This window comes from Odontesthes bonariensis, chromosome 22, assembly GCF_027942865.1.
Source record: "Odontesthes bonariensis isolate fOdoBon6 chromosome 22, fOdoBon6.hap1, whole genome shotgun sequence".
Lineage (NCBI taxonomy): Eukaryota > Metazoa > Chordata > Actinopteri > Atheriniformes > Atherinopsidae > Odontesthes > Odontesthes bonariensis.
The window spans coordinates 132096-155479 of NC_134527.1; the positions used below are offsets into that span (position 1 = coordinate 132096).

Genomic DNA, 23384 nt, shown 5'->3' on the forward strand with positions numbered 1-23384 from the left:
AGAACTCTCAGAACATAAAAACAGAACCAGAAGGAGTCGGGTTCGGAGGTCAAGATTAAACGTTTATTGGCCTCCATCATGGACCCATGGAACATGGATCGGCCTCAGAACCGGGCCTCAGATGAGGACATCAGGATCTGATGAATGATGATAAAACTTTTCCACAGATTATTTGTCAGATTTAAACTTTTCCAAGAACAACCGAAGAGTTTGAGTCAAAGACTCGAAGGGAAACGGGTGTAAGAGGAGGAGAGGAAGCTGTCTCCATGGCAACATGACAACTAACAGCTCAGTCAGAGAAGAGAGGCAGAGGGAGGAGGAGGAGGCTGATGAAGATATCGAGGCTCTGCAGAAGCAGGTGAGGCTCAATATGACTTAATTTCCCATGATGCAACAGCTGCTGTAGAAATGCTGCGCTTTTATATCCTCGCAGAGAGCAGAAGGAAGCTAGTTGAGAGCAGAAGGAAGCTAGCGGAGAGCAGAAGGAAGATAGCAGAGAGCAGAAGGAAGCTAGCAGAGAACAGAAGGAAGCTAGCAGAGAGCAGAAGGAAGCTAGCAGAGAGCAGAAGGAAGCCAGCAGAGAGCAGAAGGAAGCTAGCAGAGAGCAGAAGGAAGCTAGCAGAGAACAGAAGGAAGCTAGCAGAGAGCAGAAGGAAGCTAGCAGAGAGCAGAAGGAAGCCAGCAGAGAGCAGAAGGAAGCTAGCAGAGAGCAGAAGGAAGCCAGCAGAGAACAGAAGGAAGCTAGCAGAAAGCAAAAGGAAGCTAGCGGAGAGCAGAAGGAAGCTAGCGGAGAGCAGAAGTAAGCTAGCGGAGAGCAGAAGGAAGCTAGCGGAGAGCAGAAGGAAGCTAGCGGAGAGCAGAAGGAAGCTAGCAGAGAGCAGAAGGAAGCTAGCGGAGAGCAGAAGGAAGCTAGCAGAGAGCAGAAGGAAGCTAGCAGAGAACAGAAGGAAGCTAGCAGAGAACAGAAGGAAGCTAGCTGAGAGCAGAAGGAAGCTAGCAGAGAACAGAAGGAAGCTAGCTGAGAGCAGAAGGAAGCTAGCAGAGAACAGAAGGAAGCTAGCAGAGAGCAGAAGGAAGCCAGCAGAGAGCAGAAGGAAGCTAGCAGAGAGCAGAAGGAAGCCAGCAGAGAGCAGAAGGAAGCTAGCAGAGAACAGAAGGAAGCTAGCAGAAAGCAAAAGGAAGCTAGCGGAGAGCAGAAGGAAGCTAGCGGAGAGCAGAAGGAAGCTAGCGGAGAGCAGAAGGAAGCTAGCAGAGAGCAGAAGGAAGCTAGCGGAGAGCAGAAGGAAGCTAGCAGAGAGCAGAAGGAAGCTAGCAGAGAACAGAAGGAAGCTAGCAGAGAGCAGAAGGAAGCTAGCTGAGAGCAGAAGGAAGCTAGCAGAGAACAGAAGGAAGCTAGCTGAGAGCAGAAGGAAGCTAGCAGAGAACAGAAGGAAGCTAGCTGAGAGCAGAAGGAAGCTAGCAAACATGTCCAATTACTTGAGCAGTCGAGGGAATAATTGATGGGAAACTTTTCCTGTAGCCCTTCTCTCTCTCAGTTTCTGAACTGTGACCCAACATCCTTCACATCTGGACAGATTTTTTGCTCATTCGTGGGTACCAGTGACGTCACGTCGACGAAACCGCCGCCATATTTGTGTCCAGTTTGACAGTTCTCCTCAGTTTTGCCACGGCGGTACACACCTCACACTTGAACGAGACGGAGAGACGACGATATTTGTTAAAAATTAACATTATTGTTTGCGACCCATATTTATTGCCCTCAGCAGAATTTTGGCGGGAAAATACTGTGACGTCATGTGGTCTCGATGAATTGATCGTCCTCAGCGCTCAGCTCCTCATTGGTTGATATTTCAGGTGTTTCTTTCAACAGTTTCTGTCCGCAACGATGATGACGTGTTTCCGTGGAAACCGGGAGGAGTTTTATGGGGAAGTTCTCCTGTTGGACGGGAGGAAAGTAGCACTAACCTCCGAGCAGGGCATCAAAGTGAGAGACGACTTCCTGTTCTTTGGGTCACTTCCTCTTTTGTGTCGACTAAATCAGAACTCCTTCTGGTCCTCAGAGGTCATCAAAGGCGGCAGCCATCTTGCAGCTGGTGTTTTCTCACCTGAATGTGACGGAGGTCGAGTTCTTCGGCTTGAGATTCTGTGACCGGGAACAGCGGACGGTGAGAAAAACAAAGACAACAAAAGGTTCAGGTGTGCCATGAGCTCAGGTGTATCTGTTTGTTTCAGCACTGGTTGGATCCGTCCAGAACCCTGTCGCAGCACAGAGAACTTGGTAATTCTGACTCCTTTCCTCTTTATTCCTTTACGACCTTCAGTCTTCGGAAGAAAACTTTCTGTAATTTGTCATTTCTTTTTGTCCCAGTTGGGCCGCCGTATATTTTCTACTTTGGAGTCAAATTTTATGCCGAAGATCCGTCGAAACTGCAGGAAGAAACAACACGGTACCGTCATGTGAAACATTTATTTACAGAAACAAACTTGTGAGTACTACAGAGTACTACTCAGTAGTACCATCTGTAACTTATACGGTGTGTAATTGTGTTGCATCAGGTGTCAGTTGTACCAGCAGGTCCGTCAGGACATCTGTCGTGGTGTCCTGCCGTGCCCCGCCCACCTTTGGGCTCGCCTGTCTGCCCTGATGCTGCAGGGTGAGAAACAGAAACATTACGCTACTGTAAACAAACACTGATCAATAACATCTGATCAATAACATCTGATCAATAACATCTGAACAGAGACAAACGGAGCTGTTTATGTTGGTTTGTTTCAGCGGAGCAAGGCGATCACAGCGAAGACGAGACGTCAGACTCTGGGAACAAACAGGAAGCTTCACTCATCCACAAAACACTGAGGTAAACAGGAAGTTACAGATAAACAGGAAGTTACAGATAAACAGGAAGTTACAGGTAAACAGGAAGTTACAGGTAAACAGGAAGTTACAGATAAACAGGAAGTTACAGGTAAACAGGAAGTTACAGATAAACAGGAAGTTACAGATAAACAGGAAGTTACAGGTAAACAGGAAGTTACAGATAAACAGGAAGTTACAGATAAACAGGAAGTTACAGGTAAACAGGAAGTTACAGGTAAACAGGAAGCTACCGGTAAACAGGAAGTTACAGGTAAACAGGAAGTTACAGGTAAAGAGGAAGTTACAGGTAAACAGGAAGCTACAGGTAAACAGGAAGCTACAGGTAAACAGGAAGTTACAGATAAACAGGAAGCTACAGGTAAACAGGAAGCTACAGGTAAATAGGAAGTTACAGGTAAACAGGAAGCTACACGTAAACAGGAAGCTACAGGTAAACAGGAAGCTACAGGTAAACAGGAAGTTACAGGTAAACAGGAAGCTATAGGTAAACATGAAGCTACAGGTAAACAGCAAGCTACAGGTAAACAGGAAGCTACAGGTAAACAGGAAGTTACAGGTAAACAGGAAAAAAAGGTAAACAGGAAGTTACAGGTAAACAGGAAGTTACAGGTAAACAGGAAGCTACAGGTAAACAGGAAGTTACAGGTAAACAGGAAGCTACAGGTAAACAGGAAGTTACAGATAAACAGGAAGCTACAGGTAAACAGGAAGCTACAGGTAAACAGGAAGTTACAGGTAAACAGGAAGCTACAGGTAAACAGGAAGCTACAGGTAAACAGGAAGCTACAAGTAAACAGGAAGTTATACGTAAACAGAAAGTTATACGTAAACAGGAAGTTATACGTAAACAAGAAGCTACAGATAAACAGGAAGTTACAGGTAAACAGGAAGTTATACGTAAACAGGAAGTTACAGGTAAACAGGAAGCTACAAGTAGACAGGAAGTTATACGTAAACAGGAAGCTACAGGTAAACAGGAAGTTATACGTAAACAGGAAGCTACAGATAAACAGGAAGTTACAGGTAAACAGGAAGCTACAGGTAAACAGGAAGCTACAGGTAAACAGGAAGTTACAGGTAAACAGGAAGCTACAGGTAAACAGGAAGCTACAGGTAAACAGGAAGCTACAGATAAACAGGAAGCTACAGGTAAACAGGAAGCTACAGATAAACAGGAAGTTACAGGTAAACAGTCATTCCTCATGGAGAAGTTCCATCGTGAAACTAAGCAGGATTAAATTGGCAGAACGTAAACAAACATGGTAGCTAATGTTCAGCTAATTGATCGGTCACTCTCTCTCTCTCTGTTCCATTATCCAGTGGGGTCTCTCGCCCTGAGGCCCAGAGCCTCTTCCTGTCTCTCTGCAGCTCTCTGCAGATGTACGGAGTCTCTTTGTTCGCTGCCTACGTAGGTTCACCAACCAATGAAAACACACCTCCTCACGTGTCAGACAGGGCTCATCATCAGTATTGATCCAGTACTGATCCAGTATTGATCCAGTATTGATTCCCTGCAGGGGGAGAGCCAAACGGAGTACTTCCTGGGTCCAACTCCAGTGGGCGTGGTCATCTTCAAGAACAAAGTGCTGGTGGGAAAGTATTCCTGGTAGGAGCGAGTCCTGTTCTGGGAACGCTCAGGGGGACGTTCTGGGAACGCTCAGAGGGATGTTATGGGAAAGCTCAGGGGGATGTTCTGGGAACGTGTTCAGGGGGATGTTCTGGGAGATCTCAGGGGGATGTTCTGGGAACGTGTTCAGGGGGATGTTCTGGGAACGCTCAGAGGGATGTTCTGGGAAAGCTCAGAGGGATGTTCTGGGAAAGCTCAGGGGGATGTTCTGGGAAAGCTCAGAGGGATGTTCTGGGAAAGCTCAGGGGGATGTTCTGGGAACGCTCAGAGGGATGTTCTGGGAACGTGTTCAGAGGGATGTTCTGGGAACGCTCAGAGGGATGTTCTGGGAAAGCTCAGAGGGATGTTCTGGGAAAGCTCAGGGGGATGTTCTGGGAACGCTCAGAGGGATGTTCTGGGAACGCTCAGGGGGATGTTCTGGGAACGCTCAGGGGGATGTTCTGGGAACGCTCAGGGCAATGTTCTGGGAACGCTCAGGGGGATGTTCTGGGAACGCTCAGAGGGATGTTATGGGAAAGCTCAGGGGGATGTTCTGGGAACGTGTTCAGGGGGATGTTCTGGGAGATCTCAGGGGGATGTTCTGGGAACGTGTTCAGGGGGATGTTCTGGGAACGCTCAGAGGGATGTTCTGGGAAAGCTCAGAGGGATGTTCTGGGAAAGCTCAGGGGGATGTTCTGGGAAAGCTCAGAGGGATGTTCTGGGAAAGCTCAGGGGGATGTTCTGGGAACGCTCAGAGGGATGTTCTGGGAACGTGTTCAGAGGGATGTTCTGGGAACGCTCAGAGGGATGTTCTGGGAAAGCTCAGAGGGATGTTCTGGGAAAGCTCAGGGGGATGTTCTGGGAACGCTCAGAGGGATGTTCTGGGAACGCTCAGGGGGATGTTCTGGGAACGCTCAGGGGGATGTTCTGGGAACGCTCAGGGCAATGTTCTGGGAACGCTCAGGGGGATGTTCTGGGAAAGCTCAGGGGGATGTTCTGGGAAAGCTCAGGGGGATGTTCTGGGAACGCTCAGGGCAATGTTCTGGGAACGCTCAGGGGGATGTTCTGGGAAAGCTCAGAGGGATGTTCTGGGAACGCTCAGGGGGATGTTCTGGGAACGTGTTCAGGGGGATGTTCTGGGAACGTTCAGGGGGATGTTCTGGGAACGCTCAGAGGGATGTTCTGGGAACGTGTTCAGGGGGATGTTCTGGGAACGCTCAGGGGGATGTTCTGGGAACGTGTTCAGGGGGATGTTCTGGGAACGTTCAGGGGGATGTTCTGGGAACGCTCAGAGGGATGTTCTGGGAACGTTCAGGGGGATGTTCTGGGAACGCTCAGAGGGATGTTCTGGGAACGCTCAGGGGGATGTTCTGGGAAAGCTCAGGGGGATGTTCTGGGAACGCTCAGAGGGATGTTCTGGGAAAGCTCAGGGGGATGTTCTGGGAACGTGTTCAGGGGGATGTTCTGGGAACGCTCAGGGGGATGTTCTGGGAACGTGTTCAGGGGGATGTTCTGGGAACGCTCAGAGGGATGTTCTGGGAACGCTCAGGGGGATGTTCTGGGAACGCTCAGAGGGATGTTCTGGGAACGCTCAGGGGGATGTTCTGGGAACGCTCAGGGGGATGTTCTGGGAACGCTCAGAGGGATGTTCTGGGAACGCTCAGAGGGATGTTCTGGGAAAGCTCAGGGGGATGTTCTGGGAACGTGTTCAGGGGGATGTTCTGGGAACGCTCAGGGGGATGTTCTGGGAACGTGTTCAGGGGGATGTTCTGGGAACGTTCAGGGGGATGTTCTGGGAACGTGTTCAGGGGGATGTTCTGGGAACGTTCAGGGGGATGTTCTGGGAATGCTCAGAGGGATGTTCTGGGAACGCTCAGGGGGATGTTCTGGGAACGCTCAGGGGGATGTTCTGGGAACGCTCAGAGGGATGTTCTGGGAACGCTCAGAGGGATGTTCTGTGAACGCTCAGAGGGATGTTCTGGGAACGCTCAGAGGGATGTTCTGGGAACGCTCAGAGGGATGTTCTGGGAACGCTCAGAGGGATGTTCTGGGAACGCTCAGAGGGATGTTCTGGGAACGCTCAGGGGGATGTTCTGGGAACGCTCAGAGGGATGTTCTGGGAACGTTCAGGGGGATGTTCTGGGAACGTTCAGGGGGATGTTCTGGGAACGTTTAGGGGGATGTTCTGGGAACGCTCAGAGGGATGTTCTGGGAACGCTCAGGGGGATGTTCTGGGAACGCTCAGAGGGATGTTCTGGGAACGTTCAGGGGGATGTTCTGGGAACGCTCAGGGGGATGTTCTGGGAACGTTCAGGGGGATGTTCTGGGAACGCTCAGGGGGATGTTCTGGGAACGTTCAGGGGGATGTTCTGGGAACGTTCAGGGGGATGTTCTGGGAATGCTCAGAGGGATGTTCTGAGAACGCTCAGAGGGATGTTCTAGGAACGCTCAGGGGGATGTTCTGGGAACGCTCAGAGGGATGTTCTGGGAACGTTCAGGGGATGTTCTGGGAACGCTCAGAGGGATGTTCTGGGAACGTTCAGGGGGATGTTCTGGGAACGTGTTCAGGGGGATGTTCTGGGAACACTCAGAGGGATGTTCTGGGAACGCTCAGGGCAATGTTCTGGGAACGTTCAGAGGGATGTTCTGGGAACGTTCAGGGGGATGTTCTGGGAACGTTCAGAGGGATGTTCTGGGAACGTTTAGGGGGATGTTCTGGGAACGCTCAGGGCAATGTTCTGGGAACGTTCAGGGGGATGTTCTGGGAACGTTCAGGGGGATGTTCTGGGAACGTTCAGGGGGATGTTCTGGGAACGTTTAGGGGGATGTTCTGGGAACGTTCAGAGGGATGTTCTTGGAACGTTGAGGGGGGATGTTCTGGGAACGCTCAGGGGGATGTTCTGGGAATGCTCAGAGGGATGTTCTGGGAACGTTCAGGGGGATGTTCTGGGAACGTTTAGGGGGATGTTCTGGGAACGTTCAGGGGGATGTTCTGGGAACGCTCAGAGGGATGTTCTGGGAACGTTCAGGGGGATGTTCTGGGAACGTTTAGGGGGATGTTCTGGATACGTTTAGGGGGATGTTCTGGGAACGTTCAGGGGATGTTCTGGGAACGCTCAGAGGGATGTTCTGGGAACGTTCAGGGGGATGTTCTGGGAACGTGTTCAGGGGGATGTTCTGGGAACACTCAGAGGGATGTTCTGGGAACGCTCAGGGCAATGTTCTGGGAACGTTCAGGGGGATGTTCTGGGAACGTTCAGAGGGATGTTCTGGGAACGTTTAGGGGGATGTTCTGGGAACGTTCAGAGGGATGTTCTGGGAACGTTCAGGGGGATGTTCTGGGAACGTTCAGAGGGATGTTCTGGGAACGTTTAGGGGGATGTTCTGGGAACGCTCAGGGGGATGTTCTGGGAATGCTCAGAGGGATGTTCTGGGAACGTTCAGGGGGATGTTCTGGGAACGTTTAGGGGGATGTTCTGGGAACGTTCAGGGGGATGTTCTGGGAACGCTCAGAGGGATGTTCTGGGAACGTTCAGGGGGATGTTCTGGGAACGCTCAGAGGGATGTTCTGGGAACGTTCAGGGGGATGTTCTGGGAACGTTCAGGGGGATGTTCTGGGAACGTTTAGGGGGATGTTCTGGATACGTTTAGGGGGATGTTCTGGGAACGTTCAGAGGATGTTCTGGGAACGCTCAGAGGGATGTTCTGGGAACGTTCAGGGGGATGTTCTGGGAACGTGTTCAGGGGGATGTTCTGGGAACACTCAGAGGGATGTTCTGGGAACGCTCAGGGCAATGTTCTGGGAACGTTCAGGGGGATGTTCTGGGAACGTTCAGAGGGATGTTCTGGGAACGTTTAGGGGGATGTTCTGGGAACGCTCAGAGGGATGTTCTGGGAACGTTCAGGGGGATGTTCTGGGAACGCTCAGAGGGATGTTCTGGGAACGTTCAGGGGGATGTTCTGGGAACGTTCAGGGGGATGTTCTGGGAACGTTCAGAGGGATGTTCTGGGAACGTTTAGGGGGATGTTCTGGGAACGTTCAGAGGGATGTTCTGGGAACGTTCAGGGGGATGTTCTGGGAACGTTCAGAGGGATGTTCTGGGAACGTTTAGGGGGATGTTCTGGGAACGCTCAGGGCAATGTTCTGGGAACGCTCAGAGGGATGTTCTGGGAACGTGTTCAGGGGGATGTTCTGGGAACGCTCAGGGGGATGTTCTGGGAATGCTCAGAGGGATGTTCTGGGAACGTGTTCAGGGGGATGTTCTGGGAACGCTCAGGGGGATGTTCTGGGAATGCTCAGAGGGATGTTCTGGGAACGTTCAGGGGGATGTTCTGGGAACGCTCAGGGGGATGTTCTGGGAACGTTCAGGGGGATGTTCTGGGAACGTTCAGGGGGATGTTCTGGGAATGCTCAGAGGGATGTTCTGAGAACGCTCAGAGGGATGTTCTAGGAACGCTCAGGGGGATGTTCTGGGAACGCTCAGAGGGATGTTCTGGGAACGTTCAGGGGATGTTCTGGGAACGCTCAGAGGGATGTTCTGGGAACGTTCAGGGGGATGTTCTGGGAACGTGTTCAGGGGGATGTTCTGGGAACACTCAGAGGGATGTTCTGGGAACGCTCAGGGCAATGTTCTGGGAACGTTCAGAGGGATGTTCTGGGAACGTTCAGGGGGATGTTCTGGGAACGTTCAGAGGGATGTTCTGGGAACGTTTAGGGGGATGTTCTGGGAACGCTCAGGGCAATGTTCTGGGAACGTTCAGGGGGATGTTCTGGGAACGTTTAGGGGGATGTTCTGGGAACGCTCAGAGGGATGTTCTGGGAACGCTCAGGGGGATGTTCTGGGAACGTTCAGGGGGATGTTCTGGGAACGTTCAGGGGGATGTTCTGGGAACGTTCAGGGGGATGTTCTGGGAACGTTTAGGGGGATGTTCTGGGAACGTTCAGAGGGATGTTCTTGGAACGTTGAGGGGGGATGTTCTGGGAACGCTCAGGGGGATGTTCTGGGAATGCTCAGAGGGATGTTCTGGGAACGTTCAGGGGGATGTTCTGGGAACGTTTAGGGGGATGTTCTGGGAACGTTCAGGGGGATGTTCTGGGAACGCTCAGAGGGATGTTCTGGGAACGTTCAGGGGGATGTTCTGGGAACGCTCAGAGGGATGTTCTGGGAACGTTCAGGGGGATGTTCTGGGAACGTTCAGGGGGATGTTCTGGGAACGTTTAGGGGGATGTTCTGGATACGTTTAGGGGGATGTTCTGGGAACGTTCAGGGGATGTTCTGGGAACGCTCAGAGGGATGTTCTGGGAACGTTCAGGGGGATGTTCTGGGAACGTGTTCAGGGGGATGTTCTGGGAACACTCAGAGGGATGTTCTGGGAACGCTCAGGGCAATGTTCTGGGAACGTTCAGGGGGATGTTCTGGGAACGTTCAGAGGGATGTTCTGGGAACGTTTAGGGGGATGTTCTGGGAACGTTCAGAGGGATGTTCTGGGAACGTTCAGGGGGATGTTCTGGGAACGTTCAGAGGGATGTTCTGGGAACGTTTAGGGGGATGTTCTGGGAACGCTCAGGGGGATGTTCTGGGAATGCTCAGAGGGATGTTCTGGGAACGTTCAGGGGGATGTTCTGGGAACGTTTAGGGGGATGTTCTGGGAACGTTCAGGGGGATGTTCTGGGAACGCTCAGAGGGATGTTCTGGGAACGTTCAGGGGGATGTTCTGGGAACGCTCAGAGGGATGTTCTGGGAACGTTCAGGGGGATGTTCTGGGAACGTTCAGGGGGATGTTCTGGGAACGTTTAGGGGGATGTTCTGGATACGTTTAGGGGGATGTTCTGGGAACGTTCAGAGGATGTTCTGGGAACGCTCAGAGGGATGTTCTGGGAACGTTCAGGGGGATGTTCTGGGAACGTGTTCAGGGGGATGTTCTGGGAACACTCAGAGGGATGTTCTGGGAACGCTCAGGGCAATGTTCTGGGAACGTTCAGGGGGATGTTCTGGGAACGTTCAGAGGGATGTTCTGGGAACGTTTAGGGGGATGTTCTGGGAACGCTCAGAGGGATGTTCTGGGAACGTTCAGGGGGATGTTCTGGGAACGCTCAGAGGGATGTTCTGGGAACGTTCAGGGGGATGTTCTGGGAACGTTCAGGGGGATGTTCTGGGAACGTTCAGAGGGATGTTCTGGGAACGTTTAGGGGGATGTTCTGGGAACGTTCAGAGGGATGTTCTGGGAACGTTCAGGGGGATGTTCTGGGAACGTTCAGAGGGATGTTCTGGGAACGTTTAGGGGGATGTTCTGGGAACGCTCAGGGCAATGTTCTGGGAACGCTCAGAGGGATGTTCTGGGAACGTGTTCAGGGGGATGTTCTGGGAACGCTCAGGGGGATGTTCTGGGAACGCTCAGGGGGATGTTCTGGGAACGTTCAGGGGGATGTTCTGGGAACGTTCAGGGGGATGTTCTGGGAATGCTCAGAGGGATGTTCTGAGAACGCTCAGAGGGATGTTCTAGGAACGCTCAGGGGGATGTTCTGGGAACGCTCAGAGGGATGTTCTGGGAACGTTCAGGGGATGTTCTGGGAACGCTCAGAGGGATGTTCTGGGAACGTTCAGGGGGATGTTCTGGGAACGTGTTCAGGGGGATGTTCTGGGAACACTCAGAGGGATGTTCTGGGAACGCTCAGGGCAATGTTCTGGGAACGTTCAGAGGGATGTTCTGGGAACGTTCAGGGGGATGTTCTGGGAACGTTCAGAGGGATGTTCTGGGAACGTTTAGGGGGATGTTCTGGGAACGCTCAGGGCAATGTTCTGGGAACGTTCAGGGGGATGTTCTGGGAACGTTTAGGGGGATGTTCTGGGAACGCTCAGAGGGATGTTCTGGGAACGCTCAGGGGGATGTTCTGGGAACGTTCAGGGGGATGTTCTGGGAACGTTCAGGGGGATGTTCTGGGAACGTTCAGGGGGATGTTCTGGGAACGTTTAGGGGGATGTTCTGGGAACGTTCAGAGGGATGTTCTTGGAACGTTGAGGGGGGATGTTCTGGGAACGCTCAGAGGGATGTTCTGGGAACGTTCAGGGGGATGTTCTGGGAACGTTCAGAGGGATGTTCTGGGAACGCTCAGGGGGATGTTCTGGGAACGCTCAGAGGGATGTTCTGGGAACGTTCAGGGGGATGTTCTGGGAACGCTCAGAGGGATGTTCTGGGAACGTTCAGGGGGATGTTCTGGGAACGCTCAGAGGGATGTTCTGGGAACGTTCAGGGGGATGTTCTGGGAACGTTCAGGGGGATGTTCTGGGAACGTTTAGGGGGATGTTCTGGATACGTTTAGGGGGATGTTCTGGGAACGTTCAGAGGATGTTCTGGGAACGCTCAGAGGGATGTTCTGGGAACGTTCAGGGGGATGTTCTGGGAACGTGTTCAGGGGGATGTTCTGGGAACACTCAGAGGGATGTTCTGGGAACGCTCAGGGCAATGTTCTGGGAACGTTCAGGGGGATGTTCTGGGAACGTTCAGAGGGATGTTCTGGGAACGTTTAGGGGGATGTTCTGGGAACGCTCAGAGGGATGTTCTGGGAACGTTCAGGGGGATGTTCTGGGAACGCTCAGAGGGATGTTCTGGGAACGTTCAGGGGGATGTTCTGGGAACGTTCAGGGGGATGTTCTGGGAACGTTCAGAGGGATGTTCTGGGAACGTTTAGGGGGATGTTCTGGGAACGTTCAGAGGGATGTTCTGGGAACGTTCAGGGGGATGTTCTGGGAACGTTCAGAGGGATGTTCTGGGAACGTTTAGGGGGATGTTCTGGGAACGCTCAGGGCAATGTTCTGGGAACGCTCAGAGGGATGTTCTGGGAACGTGTTCAGGGGGATGTTCTGGGAACGCTCAGGGGGATGTTCTGGGAATGCTCAGAGGGATGTTCTGGGAACGTTCAGAGGGATGTTCTGGGAACGTTCAGAGGGATCTTCTGGGAACGCTCAGAGGGATGTTCTGGGAACGTTCAGAGGGATGTTCTGGGAACGCTCAGAGGGATGTTCTGGGAACGTTCAGGGGGATGTTCTGGGAACGTTCAGAGGGATCTTCTGGGAACGCTCAGAGGGATGTTCTGGGAACGCTCAGGGGGATGTTCTGGGAACGCTCAGAGGGATGTTCTGGGAACGTTCAGGGGATGTTCTGGGAACGCTCAGAGGGATGTTCTGGGAACGTTCAGGGGGATGTTCTGGGAACGTTCAGGGGGATGTTCTGGGAACGTGTTCAGGGGGATGTTCTGGGAACGTTCAGGTGGATGTTCTGGGAACGTTCAGAGGGATGTTCTGGGAACGCTCAGGGGGATGTTCTGGGAACACTCAGAGGGATGTTCTGGGAACGTTCAGGGGGATGTTCTGGGAACGCTCAGGGGGATGTTCTGGGAACACTCAGAGGGATGTTCTGGGAATGCTCAGGGCAATGTTCTGGGAACGTTCAGAGGGATGTTCTGGGAACATTCAGGGGGATGTTCTGGGAACGTTCAGAGGGATGTTCTGGGAACGTTTAGGGGGATGTTCTGGGAACGCTCAGGGCAATGTTCTGGGAACGCTCAGAGGGATGTTCTGGGAACGTGTTCAGGGGGATGTTCTGGGAACGCTCAGGGGGATGTTCTGGGAATGCTCAGAGGGATGTTCTGGGAACGTTCAGGGGGATGTTCTGGGAACGTTCAGGGGGATGTTCTGGGAACGTTCAGGGGGATGTTCTGGGAACGTTCAGGGGGATGTTCTGGGAACGTTTAGGGGGATGTTCTGGGAACGTTTAGGGGGATGTTCTGGCAACGTTTAGGGGGATGTTCTGGGAACGTTCAGGGGGATGTTCTGGGAACGTTCAGGGGGATGTTCTGGGAACGTTTAGGGGGATGTTCTGGGAACGTTCTGGGAATGTTCTGGGAACGTTGAACATCCCCCTCAACATTCCTAGAACATCCCTGGGAACTTTCAGGAAACGTTCAGGAAACGAGGTATGTTTGGTGTCATGCTGTTTCTCTTTGGTCATGCGACTTCAGGATGTATCTCTAACAGAATGTCCTTTCTTCAACAGAATACTTTGTGCTTTTTGAATCATACATAAATGTTCATGTCTCTGTGAGCATAGAACCTGAAAATGTGAGGTTCAGGCCTCTTGCAGGTCTCGACTTTTACCATTTATCAGTTCCATCATCACGTTAAAATCACTCCACAAACTGAAGGCCTAAACCTTTCAATTCACACAATCACAAACTTTAAGCATCACACTGTGGAGCCATCAGATTTTTTTTTTTCTCTATTTATTTGATATGGACAGCAATTACATTGGACGTACCAGATGCATTGTTTAAATGTTTTAGCACAAGTGCTAATTCTCAACACTTGTCCATAGGCAGCTTTTAGAGGATAGGACAGTTAAGATATAGGACAATAAAAATAAAAAAGGAAAAAACAGACAGAAATATGAAGAAAAAACAACAAAAAAACAGCAACAACAACAACAACAACCACAACAACAACAACAACAACAACAACAACAACAAAAAATAGCAACAAGACAATAAGGAAATAAGTCAAAGAAATACAAGCAATTCACAATAAGGCATATAAAAAGGCAACAGAGCAAAGGCAGTATGAGCAAACAGTAACCAGTTAAGAGCTATTCATGTGTGCACTGTTGATTAGATTTTAGCCACTGTTTGAGACCTTTGTTAAAAATTTTACTATTGGTCTCTAATTTCAATTCAGTGGGTAGAGAGTTCCAAAGTTTGGCCCCTTTTACAGAGAGAGCAGACTGGCAGAAAGAGGTCTTGCATTGTGGGATGAGACAATTACCACCAGTGGATGCTCGTGTGGCCGCTCTGTGAGAGCTCTGACATCTGATGGCCACTTCAGAAAACAGTGTAGACATATGATTATTTAAACATTTAAAAAAGAATCTTAGAGTACTGAAATTGATAACAATTTCAAAAGTTAAAAGGTTGTGTTTCCTTAAGATCCGGCAGTGATGCCATTTCATTGGTTTTTGGTCCATGATTTTTATTGCTTGCTTGTATATGGAGACTATAGGTTTCATAGTGGTTGTGGAAGCCTGTGACCATGATGTGACGCAGTATGATAAATGAGAAAGAATCATAGCATGCACGTACAGTTTTGCAGCTTGGTGAGACAGGTTCCTTCTGATGAAACGAAAACAGTTAAGATTTGGCTTGACCTGTTAATCAACTGTCAGCCGGTGTTTCACATCATGTACTAATCCTTAACTCTGTTCACCAGGCAGAGAATCTCAAAGCTCCACTTCAAAGACAAGATGTTTGAAATCGGAGTCTGCAGCAGAAACGTAAGCTGTTCCTGGCTGACTCCAGCTGAAGCTAACGCTGAAGCTGAAGCTAAAGCTAAAGCTGAAGCTGAAGCCGAAGCCGAAGCCGAAGCCGAAGCTAAGCTAAGCTAAGCTGAAGCTGAAGCTGAAGCTGAGCTAAAGCTAAAGCTGAAGCTGAAGCCGAAGCCGAAGCTAAGCTAAGCTAAGCTGAAGCTGAAGCTGAGCTAAAGCTGAAGCTAAAGCTAAAGCTGAAGCTGAAGCTGAAGCTAAAGCTGAAGCTGAAGCCGAAGCCGGAGCTAAAGCTGAAGCTGAAGCCGAAGCCGAAGCTAAGCTAAGCTAAGCTGAAGCTGAAGCTGAGCTAAAGCTGAAGCTAAAGCTAAAGCTGAAGCTGAAGCCGAAGCCGAAGCCGAAGCCGAAGCTAAGCTAAGCTGAAGCTGAAGCTGAGCTAAAGCTGAAGCTAAAGCTAAAGCTGAAGCTGAAGCCGAAGCCGAAGCTAAGCTAAGCTAAGCTGAAGCTGAAGCTGAGCTAAAGCTGAAGCTAAAGCTAAAGCTGAAGCTGAAGCTGAAGCCGAAGCTAAGCTGAAGCTGAGCTAAAGCTAAAGCTGAAGCCGAAGCTAAGCTAAGCTAAGCTAAGCTGAAGCTGAAGCTGAAGCTGAGCTAAAGCTGAAGCTAAAGCTAAAGCTAAAGCTGAAGCTGAAGCTGAAGCTGAAGCCGAAGCCGAAGCTAAGCTAAGCTAAACTGAAGCTGAAGCTGAGCTAAAGCTGAAGCTAAAGCTAAAGCTGAAGCTGAAGCCGAAGCCGAAGCCGAAGCTAAGCTAAGCTGAAGCTGAAGCTGAGCTAAAGCTGAAGCTAAAGCTAAAGCTAAAGCTGAAGCTGAAGCCGAAGCCGAAGCCGAAGCTAAGCTAAGCTAAGCTGAAGCTGAAGCTGAGCTAAAGCTGAAGCTAAAGCTAAAGCTGAAGCTGAAGCTGAAGCTGAAGCCGAAGCTAAGCTGAAGCTGAGCTAAAGCTAAAGCTGAAGCCGAAGCTAAGCTAAGCTAAGCTAAGCTAAGCTGAAGCTGAAGCTGAAGCTGAGCTAAAGCTGAAGCTAAAGCTAACCATAGCTTCGTGTGTTTCAGGGCTCAGAGACGTCGTTCTTCTTTCAGACGTCGGATCCATGTGACTGTAAACGTCTGTGGAGCTGCTGTGTTGAGCACCACAACTTCTTCAGGTGACGTAGGTGCTCATGAGCACCACAGCTGAGACAGCAGTGGAAAAACATAAAACACGTCTTCTGTTTTCAGGATGTCAGAGTGGAACTCACACAGACGGAGCAGGTTAGCACAGTTAGCTTCTTTGGTTCCATCATTGAGTTTGTTTAATTCTTCGCTGTAACATGATATATTTACGGTTTTAATCAGTCCGTGAATCTGTTCCGTCTCTGTTAGCAGCGCTCCTGGTTCCTCTCTGGCTTTTCCTCGGCTGAATGCCGGTATGCTGAGAACCAAACCCGTCAACAACAGAACAACAACAGATGTGAAACCTCGGCAGCGTGGGGATTTTAGTAAATAATAATAATCACACAAACATTTCTCAAGCATTTGGTTAAAGGTCTCAGTTAAAAGTGAAAGTTTATTTTAACTTTATTATTAATTCATTTCATCATGTCTCTGACTCGTTGTTTGTAAACATATTACCGACTCCGCTCTGTCTCACCAGCCAATCACACAACGAGCATCCTCAGTGAACCAATCAGGAAGCAGACGGTGCCTCCTGCTGCTCAGAGGTCAGTGAGATGAGGTCACGGGATGAGGTCATGTGATGAGGTCATGTGATGAGGTCACGGGATGAGGTCACGGGATGAGGTCACGGGATGAGGTCACGTGATGAGGTCACGTGATGAGGTCATGTGATGAGGTCATGTGATGAGGTCATGTGAGCTTTTCTTGTACCTGCAGGTCAGAGGGTGCAGCTCATGTGGACCTGGTTAAGCCCAGTGCACCATGGGAAACCGGCGGCTCTGTGAGGTAAAGGAGCAGAAACATTTCTGCTTTTATAGAGATGCTGAATGCATTTTGTAATCTGATTACTGCCCCGGTGTAATCTGATTACTGCCCCGGTGTAATCTGAATACTGCCTCGGTGTAATCTGATTACTGCCCCGGTGTAATCTGAATACTGCCACAGTGTAATCTGATTACTGCCCGAGTGTAATCTGAATACTGCCCCGGTGTAATCTGAATACTGCCCCGGTGTAATCTGAATACTGCCCCGGTGTAATCTGAATACTGCCCCGGTGTAATCTGAATACTGCCACAGTGTAATCTGATTACTGCCCGAGTGTAATCTGAATACTGCCCCGGTGTAATCTGAATACTGCCCCGGTGTAATCTGAATACTGCCCCGGTGTAATCTGAATACTGCCACAGTGTAATCTGATTACTGCCCCCCAGTGTAATCTGATTACTCCCACAGTGTAATCTGATTACTGCCACAGTGTAATCTGATTACTCCCACATTGTAATCTGATTACTGCCCCCCAGTGTAATCTGAATACTCCCACAGTGTAATCTGATTACTGCCCCCAGTGTAATCTGATTACTCCCACATTGTAATCTGATTACTGCTCCAGTGTAATCTGATTACTGCCACAGTGTAATCTGATTACTGCCCCCAGTGTAATCTGATTACTGCTCCAGTGTAATCTGATTACTGCCCCGGTGTAATCTGAATACTGCCACAGTGTAATCTGATTACTGCCCGAGTGTAATCTGATTACTGCCCCGGTGTAATCTGAATACTGCCCCAGTGTAATCTGAATACTGCCCCGGTGTAATCTGATTACTGCCCCCCAGTGTAATCTGATTACTCCCACAGTGTAATCTGATTACTGCCCCGGTGTAATCTGAATACTGCCCCAGTGTAATCTGAATACTGCCCCGGTGTAATCTGATTACTGCCCCAGTGTAATCTGATTACTGCTCCAGTGTAATCTGATTGCTGGCACAGTGTAATCTGATTACTGCTCCAGTGTAATCCGATTACTGCGACAGTGTAATCTGATTACTCCCACATTGTAATCTTATTACTGCCACAGTGTAATCTGATTACTGCCCCCAGTGTAATCTGATTACTCCCACATTGTAATCTGATTACTGCTCCAGTGTAATCTGATTACTGCCACAGTGTAATCTGATTACTGCTCCGGTCTGATTCCAGCGGCTTGTTCAACCCAAAGTTTCCTCAGCACATCAAAGAAGAACGAGGCCCACAGAGGTTAGAGCACAACAAACAAACAAACAAACAAACAATTAGTAGAAGCAGAGTGATGGGTCTTCTGTTGGTGTTTCAGGCGGAGCAGAAGTCTGGATGGAGATCGACCAATCAGACGGCAGAGGAGGAGGTGATGATTCAACTTTATCTGAAACATTAACCAGTTCACTTTGGTTCCAGCAGGAACCAATGTTTTTAAGTCCCCTCTGAACTGTGGTCCACAGGCCCCGTTCCCATGGCAACGCCTCTAGCGGCAGCGACTCGGAGAGGGCGGCGAGGCGCCACAGCCCGAGAGGGAGCCGGTAATATTAATATAAATATTAATATAAGTAACAACACATTCCAGTCTGAGATCTAATCCACTTGTTTACAATCAGAGGTCGCCATGGTAACCAGCATCCTGACTGCAGCTCCCGCCACCGAAATTGGTCGTAAGTCAAAGCTAACCCTGCTAATGTGTTAGCTCCGCCGCGGCTAATGCTAATGCTAACTGTGTTTCTTTGTAGACGCAGCCCCGACGACCAAATATGGAAACACATGGAGTACGTGTCACACTCAGAGTGCAGAGTTACGGTGCACAGAACTGGGAACTAAAACGGGTTCAATGTTTACAGGAAGCAGCTGGTGGAGCCCGAGGGCCTGATTAACAGGCAGACAGAGGAAATACCTTATAAGGAAGTGAGGTAAGGAATGTGGACAGGAAGGGAGGGAGGGAGGGAGGGAGGGAGGGAGGGAGGGAGGGAGGGAATAAGGAAGGGAGGGAGGAAGGAAGGAAGGAAGGAAGGGAATAAGGGAGGGAGGGAGGGAGGGAGGGAGGGAGGGAATAAGGAAGGGAGGGAGGAAGGAAGGAAGGAAGGAAGGGAATAAGGAAGGGAGGGAGGGAGGGAGGGAAGAAGGAAGGAAGGAAGGAAGAAAGGAAGGGAACAAGGAAGGAAGAAAGGAAGGAAGGGAGGGAGGGAGGGAGGAAGGAAGGGAATAAGGAAGGAAGGAAGGGAGGAAGGAAGGAAGGGAATAAGGAAGGGAGGGAAGAAGGAAGGAAGGAAGAAAGGAAGGGAACAAGGAAGGAAGAAAGGAAGGAAGGAAGGGAGGGAGGAAGGAAGGAAGGGAATAAGGAAGGAAGGAAGGAAGGGAGGGAGGGAGGGAGGGAGGGAGGGAGGGAGGGAGGGAGGAAGGAAGGAAGGAAGGAAGGAAGGAAGGAAGGAAGGGAGGGAGGGAGGAAGGAAGAAAGGAAGGGAAAAAGGAAGGAAGAGAGGAAGAAGAAAGGAAGGGCATAAGGAAGGGAGGGAGGAAGGAAGGAGGAAGAAAAGGAAGGGAACAAGGAAGGAAGAAAGGAAGGAAGGAAGGGAGGGAGGGAGGGAGGAAGGAAGGGAATAAGGAAGGAAGGGAGGAAGGAAGGGAGGGAGGGAGGGAGGGAGGGAGGAAGGAAGGAAGAGAAGGAGGAAGGAAGGAAGGAAGGAAGGAAGGAAGGAAGGAAGGGAGGGAGGGAGGGAGGGAGGGAGGGAGGAAGGAAGAAAGGAAGGGAAAAAGGAAGGAAGAGAGGAAGGAAGAAAGGAAGGGCATAAGGAAGGGAGGGAGGAAGGAAGGAAGGGAAAAAGGAAGGAAGAGAGGAAGGAAGAAAGGAAGGGCATAAGGGAGGGAGGGAGGAAGGAAGAAAGGAAGGGAAAAAGGAAGGAAGAGAGGAAGGAAGAAAGGAAGGGCATAAGGAAGGGAGGGAGGGAGGAAGGAAGGGAATAAGGAAGGAAGGAAGGGAGGAAGGAAGGGAATAAGGAAGGGAGGGAAGAAGGAAGGAAGGAAGAAAGGAAGGGAACAAGGAAGGAAGAAAGGAAGGAAGGAAGGGAGGGAGGGAGGAAGGAAGGGAATAAGGAAGGAAGGAAGGAAGGAAGGGAGGGAGGGAGGGAGGGAGGGAGGGAGGGAGGAAGGAAGAAAGGAAGGGAAAAAGGAAGGAAGAGAGGAAGGAAGAAAGGAAGGGCATAAGGAAGGGAGGGAGGAAGGAAGGAAGGGAGGGAGGAAGGGAATAAGTAAGGAAGGAAGGAAGGGAATAAGGAAGGGAAGGAAGGAAGGAAGGAAGGGAATAAGGGAATAAGTAAGGAAGGAAGGAAGGGAATAAGGAAGGGAAGGAAGGAAGGAAGGAAGGAAGGGAATAAGGGAATAAGGAAGGAAGGAAGGAAGGGAGGAAGGAAGGAAGGAAGGGAATAAGGAAGGAAGGAAGGAAAGAAGGAAGGAAGGAAGGGAATAAGGAAGGAAAGAAGGAAGGGAATAAGGAAGGGAATAAGGAAGGAAGGGAGGGAGGAAGGAAGGAAGGAGGGAGGAAGGAAGGAAGGAAGGAAGGAAGGAAGGAAGGGAGGAAGGAAGGGAATAAGGAAGGAAGGAAGGAAGGAAGGAAGGGAGGGAGGGAGGAAGGAAGGAAGAAAGGAAGGGAGGAAGGAAGGAAGGAAGGAAGGAAGGGAGGAAGGAAGGGAATAAGGAAGGAAGGAAGGAAGGAAGGAAGGAAGGAAGGGAGGGAGGAAGGAAGGAAGGAAGGAAGGAAGGAAGGAAGGAAGGAAGGGAGGGAGGAAGGAAGGGAATAAGGAAGGAAGGAAGGAAGGAAGGAAGGAAGGAAGGGAGGGAGGGAGGAAGGAAGAAAGGAAGGGAAAAAGGAAGGAAGAGAGGAAGGAAGAAAGGAAGGGCATAAGGAAGGGAGGGAGGAAGGAAGGAAGGGAGGGAGGAAGGGAATAAGTAAGGAAGGAAGGAAGGGAATAAGGAAGGGAAGGAAGGAAGGAAGGGAATAAGGGAATAAGTAAGGAAGGAAGGAAGGGAATAAGGAAGGGAAGGAAGGAAGGAAGGAAGGAAGGGAATAAGGGAATAAGGAAGGAAGGAAGGAAGGAAGGAAGGGAATAAGGAAGGAAGGAAGGAAAGAAGGAAGGAAGGAAGGGAATAAGGAAGGAAAGAAGGAAGGGAATTAAGGAAGGAAGGGAGGGAGGAAGGAAGGAAGGAAGGAAGGAAGGAAGGAAGGAAGGAAGGAAGGAGGAAGGAAGGGAATAAGGAAGGAAGGAAGGAAGGGAGGAAGGAAGGGAATAAGGAAGGGAGGGAAGAAGGAAGGAAGGGAGGGAGGGAGGAAGGGAATAAGTAAGGGAAGGAAGGAAGGAAGGAAGGGAATAAGGAAGGGAAGGAAGGAAGGAAGGGAATAAGGGAATAAGGAAGGAAGGAAGGAAGGAAGGAAGGGAATAAGGAAGGGAAGGAAGGAAGGGAATAAGGGAATAAGGAAGGAAGGAAGGAAGGGAGGAAGGAAGGGAATAAGGGAATAAGGAAGGAAGGAAGGGAATAAGGGAATAAGGAAGGAAGGAAGGGAGGGAATAAGGAAGGAAAGGAAGGAAGGAAGGAAGGGAATAAGGGAATAAGGAAGGAAGGAAGGGAGGGAGGAAGGAAGGGAGGGAGGGAGGAAGGGAATAAGGAAGGGAAGGAAGGAAGGAAGGAAGGGAATAAGGGAATAAGGAAGGAAGGAAGGGAATAAGGAAGGGAAGGAAGGAAGGAAGGAAGGGAATAAGGGAATAAGGGAATAAGGAAGGAAGGAAGGAAAGAAGGAAGGAAGGAAGGGAATAAGGAAGGGAAGGAAGGAAGGAAGGAAGGGAATAAGGGAGGAAGGAAGGAAGGAAGGAAGGAAGGAAGGAAGGAAGGGAATAAGGGAATAAGGAAGGAAGGAAGGAAGGAAGGAAGGAAGGAAGGAAGGAAGGAAGGGAATAAGGAAGGGAAGGAAGGAAGGAAGGGAATAAGGAAGGAAGGAAGGAAGGAAGGAAGGAAGGAAGGAAAGAAGGAAGGAAGGAAGGAAGGAAGGAAAGGAATAAGGAAGGGAAGGAAGGAAGGAAGGAAGGAAGGAAGGAAGGAAGGAAGGAAGGAAGGAAGGAATAAGGAAGGAAGGAAGGAAGGAAGGAAGGAAGGAAGGAAAGGAATAAGGAAGGAAGGAAGGAAGGAAGGAAGGAAGGAAGGGAAAAAGGACTCTTCTTTTGTGCGGCAGAGTTTCGAAGGAGCCAATCAGAACGCGTCGGTCTCCAAGGCGATGCCAGCGGTGGGCGTCGGCTTCTCACCCGCAGTAGGTGTTAGTCAGTGATGTCATCAGGAACGTACCACCTGATCAGGAGCATAAATAAACACTTTTATTTTTATATTTATGTTCGTGTTTCAGTTGGACGATGGAGATGGTTCCGCCTCTTCCTGTTACCATGGCAGCTGACATCTCTGGGCCCATTACCCACAATTCCCTGAGGCAGCTGACATCTCTGGCCCATTACCCACAATTCCCTGAGGCAGCTGACCAGTACCAGAGCTATAGAGTAATACAGAGTTGCGACACGCTTTGAAGTCGCCGCTAGGGCTGTCACGTGGTTCATGTGAGCCTCCGGAGTTCCAAACATCACAGCGCTGTCAGTCAGTTTGAACGGGTTTTAGCGGGACGGAGCACAAAAACGATAACTTTAACATTTACGACGCAATTTTCGGTAAATATTGACCCATAATGTGCATTGATCACTTCACCGACTATGTATTTTAATCAACGTTTTTCTTTTTTGGAGCACAGAGACACATTTATCACCATTTTAAATCGTAGAGGGTACACCTGCATGCTAGCAGGGGGCAGCTACCTCGTCCTCCTTTATACTGAATCATGCCAGTGGTCCAGCTTACCTTCAGATCTACATCCTTCAACAGAGCCTGATGTTACTGTCTGTTCCCAGGATCTACTCCTGTTGTCCCAAACACTCCATCTGTAGAAGATGTCATTCAGTCTGTCTGTTCTCTCTGGTGTCAGATGGACAATGAGCCCCCCCCTCCCGCGACCCGATCGACGGATTCAGCGGGTATAATGAATGGATGGATTAAAATATGAATTTAACTTTTTTTCTGGTTAAAACCATATTAATGACAAAATAAATGTGTCAGTTGTGAAAAAAATAAACAAAACAGATTTAAACCAAACATTTTATTATAAAATGTCATCATAGAACATGTAAAACAAGCCTTAATAAAGAAGTTATTTTACTGCTATCTCTACTGTTGGGTAGATTAATCTGCAACAATGAACTGTATTTGATCAAATTCAAGGGTTTGGACATTGTAGAAAAGTTCTGAAGTCCTAATGAGGGTTGATCCATGGCAGCAGCGAGCACCACATCTGCTGACCTCCCTGACAACAACAGAGAAATTAATAAATTTATTATCACAGCTGCAAAGTCATGCTGAAAAAAACTTACTTAATTAAAGAACAGTCAGCTAATGCCTCACTATGCCAAAAATGTAGTAATTTAATCAATTTACCGGAGAAAATACGTCAGAAATACCAAAAATGTATTAAATATATAGTATTTTGGTAATGTTTTAAAAC

The 23384-nt window shown here is 49.7% G+C and overlaps 1 protein-coding gene across 5 annotated transcripts; it reads left to right on the forward strand.

Annotated features, from left to right (window-relative positions):
* Window positions 1–304: 304 nt before the first annotated feature.
* On the forward strand, window positions 305–23047 carry epb41l4a (erythrocyte membrane protein band 4.1 like 4A). Of its 5 annotated transcripts, none has more exons than XM_075455475.1 (23): window positions 305–358; window positions 1871–1984; window positions 2061–2165; window positions 2233–2278; window positions 2369–2447; window positions 2557–2654; window positions 2777–2858; window positions 4199–4286; window positions 4396–4484; window positions 14741–14804; window positions 15896–15987; window positions 16061–16093; window positions 16205–16320; window positions 16476–16542; window positions 16715–16783; window positions 17975–18031; window positions 18108–18158; window positions 18253–18330; window positions 18406–18459; window positions 18535–18570; window positions 18643–18711; window positions 22020–22094; window positions 22188–23047. In XM_075455475.1, exons 2-23 carry the CDS (start codon window positions 1886–1888, stop codon window positions 22360–22362), a joined length of 1722 nt encoding a protein of 573 aa, XP_075311590.1. In that variant the 5' UTR covers window positions 305–358; window positions 1871–1885; the 3' UTR covers window positions 22363–23047. The 5 variants fall into 5 exon arrangements, with proteins under 5 accessions (XP_075311590.1, XP_075311592.1, XP_075311591.1 ...); XM_075455477.1 differs by having other exon boundaries at window positions 16205–16308; XM_075455476.1 differs by having other exon boundaries at window positions 16208–16320.
* The last annotated feature ends 337 nt before the right edge of the window (window positions 23048–23384 follow it).

What these genes read in the sequence shown, in the direction of transcription:
- epb41l4a (XM_075455475.1), top strand. Translation starts at nt 1,886, where the DNA reads ATGATGACGTGTTTCCGTGGAAACCGGGAGGAGTTTTATGGGGAAGTT. An exon ending in GTGCCTCCTGCTGCTCAGAG is followed by an intron (nt 16,543 to 16,714) that starts GTCAGTGAGATG and finishes TTGTACCTGCAG; the next exon opens with GTCAGAGGGTGCAGCTCATG. An exon ending in ATCAGACGGCAGAGGAGGAG is followed by an intron (nt 18,159 to 18,252) that starts GTGATGATTCAA and finishes TGTGGTCCACAG; the next exon opens with GCCCCGTTCCCATGGCAACG.